Source organism: Lipomyces japonicus, assembly GCF_038497905.1.
Source record: "Lipomyces japonicus strain CBS 7319 unplaced genomic scaffold V1514scaffold_124, whole genome shotgun sequence".
Classification (NCBI taxonomy): Eukaryota; Fungi; Ascomycota; class Lipomycetes; order Lipomycetales; family Lipomycetaceae; genus Lipomyces; species Lipomyces japonicus.
The window spans coordinates 6,724-8,616 of NW_027117936.1; the positions used below are offsets into that span (position 1 = coordinate 6,724).

At 39.4% G+C, this 1,893-nt stretch overlaps 1 protein-coding gene across 1 annotated transcript; it reads left to right on the plus strand.

Annotated features, from left to right (window-relative positions):
* Nucleotides 1-224: 224 nt before the first annotated feature.
* Nucleotides 225-710, plus strand: V1514DRAFT_339675 (uncharacterized protein; the record flags this gene model as incomplete). The annotated part of the gene is made up of 1 exon (XM_066928990.1): nucleotides 225-710. A coding segment is annotated over exon 1 (304 nt), but the record flags the coding sequence as incomplete, so codon positions are not given.
* Nucleotides 711-1,893: the final 1,183 nt, after the last annotated feature.

The window sequence follows — 1,893 nt, forward strand, 5'->3', positions numbered from 1 at the left end:
TCAATAATCTCAAAAGAAATATTGAAACATTGACAAAAAGCAATGAAGCTATTGTCCAACAGGTCAAAGAGCTCCAACAACTTATCAAATCCCAAATGACAGTGGAAAAGAAATTCCAGCTCAAAGAAAACCAACCTGGGCAGAAATAACCAGTCCTGCAACAGTACCATCTTCACCAGATCCCATCATTATCAGGACCTCTGCCCAGCTCAGAAGCCCTGCTGCACAACCCACGGTCACCCCATCTTCACCTGTACCTACAAAAGCTCAGGCTAAATCAAAGAACAGAAGAATCATCATCACCAGACAGATGCATTCCAAGAAAATGGTTGATACCCTTTCAATCAGAAATGGAATTAATCAGGTTTTGAAAAAGGCGCAAGCTCTAGAAAACTTACTTATTGCTCTAGTAAACTACAGCCATAATAGCAATATCATTTTGACCACCAGTCTGGAATGCAAAGGCAAGGAACTAGAACAATACCACCAGCCAATTTTTGATGCCTGCAAAGAATTAAATCCAAAATGTGACACTATCTCAGAACAAGTATCATGGCCCAAAGCCGTAATTCATGGAGTCAACCTTCTTATGTTTCCAGAAACAGAAGGCATGATCAATTTGTTGGATGAAATTAAAATGTTCAATTCACATATTGAACCAAAATTGCCTCCCAGATACCTGGGCAGCTTAGAACACAGAGACAAAAAAACAGCATCTTCAGGTGTTGTAAATCTAGACAGCCTGGACCAAGTTCAAGCTGCAATGAAGAAAGGTGTCCAGATATTTGGTAAAAAAGTGAGGGTTGAGGCCTATGTACCATTCAAAAAAAAATAGATCAATGTGGTAAATGTCAGACATTTGGTCACCAGAAAATCAGATGCCGCCAACCTACAAAATGTGGAATTTGCATTGAAAATCACCTCACCAGCGAACATGAATGCATGGAATGCAATAAAATTGGAAAGGTATGTACTCACACCAAGTTTTTATGCGCTAATTGTCAAGGAGAGCACAGAGCCAGCTCAAGAGTATGTCCAGCCTACCACCAGGCTAAAGATGCACTTTTTGGAGGCAGCAGTCAAATGAATCTATCATCATCAGATGAGTAGAAACACAGAAGCTCTAAACAAATTGAAAATATTACAGCATAACTGCCTCAAATCACAGCATGTCATGGTGTCAGTCTTGGAAACAGCAGTATCAGGTGGATATGATATTGTGATAATACATGAGCCCTACATCAGCAACACCGGAAATACTATTTCCCATCCATCATATAGAGAAGTAACACCTTTTAGTTCTGACAAAACGACGACCAGAACAATGACTTCTATTGTCACTAACAGAAATATAGAAGCTATTGCAAGGGAAGACCTATGCAAAAATCCCTACCTCCAAATTCTTCAAATCACAACACCAGCTATTCCGGTCTTTTTGCTATTTAATATATATAATGAGCGTCCCAGAAACCAGAATTTTTACACAACAGAACGCACACTACGCCAGATTAACCCAGGGGAAAAATGCATTATGGTCGGAGACTTTAATGTTCACTGTCACTCGTGGAATTCACAGAGAAATGAGGAAAGACATATCCCGATCTTGCAATACTGTCAGATTTACAGATTTAAACTGCTAAATGTCCTGGATCAATACACATTTCACCGGCCAAATAGCAGATCATCAGTCCTAGATCTTGCTTTTGCCACACCAAATTTGCCAAAGTCAATTAGCAACTGGACCATTATTGAAGATGAAAGCTCTGGATCAGATCATGAAATGATCTGCATAACTAACAGGTGAGCGGCAGCAACATTCAGACACCAGTATTAACCATAATAAGGAAGGGAAGTATAATTATTTATCTACCAATTGGGAAATATTTGACCAAA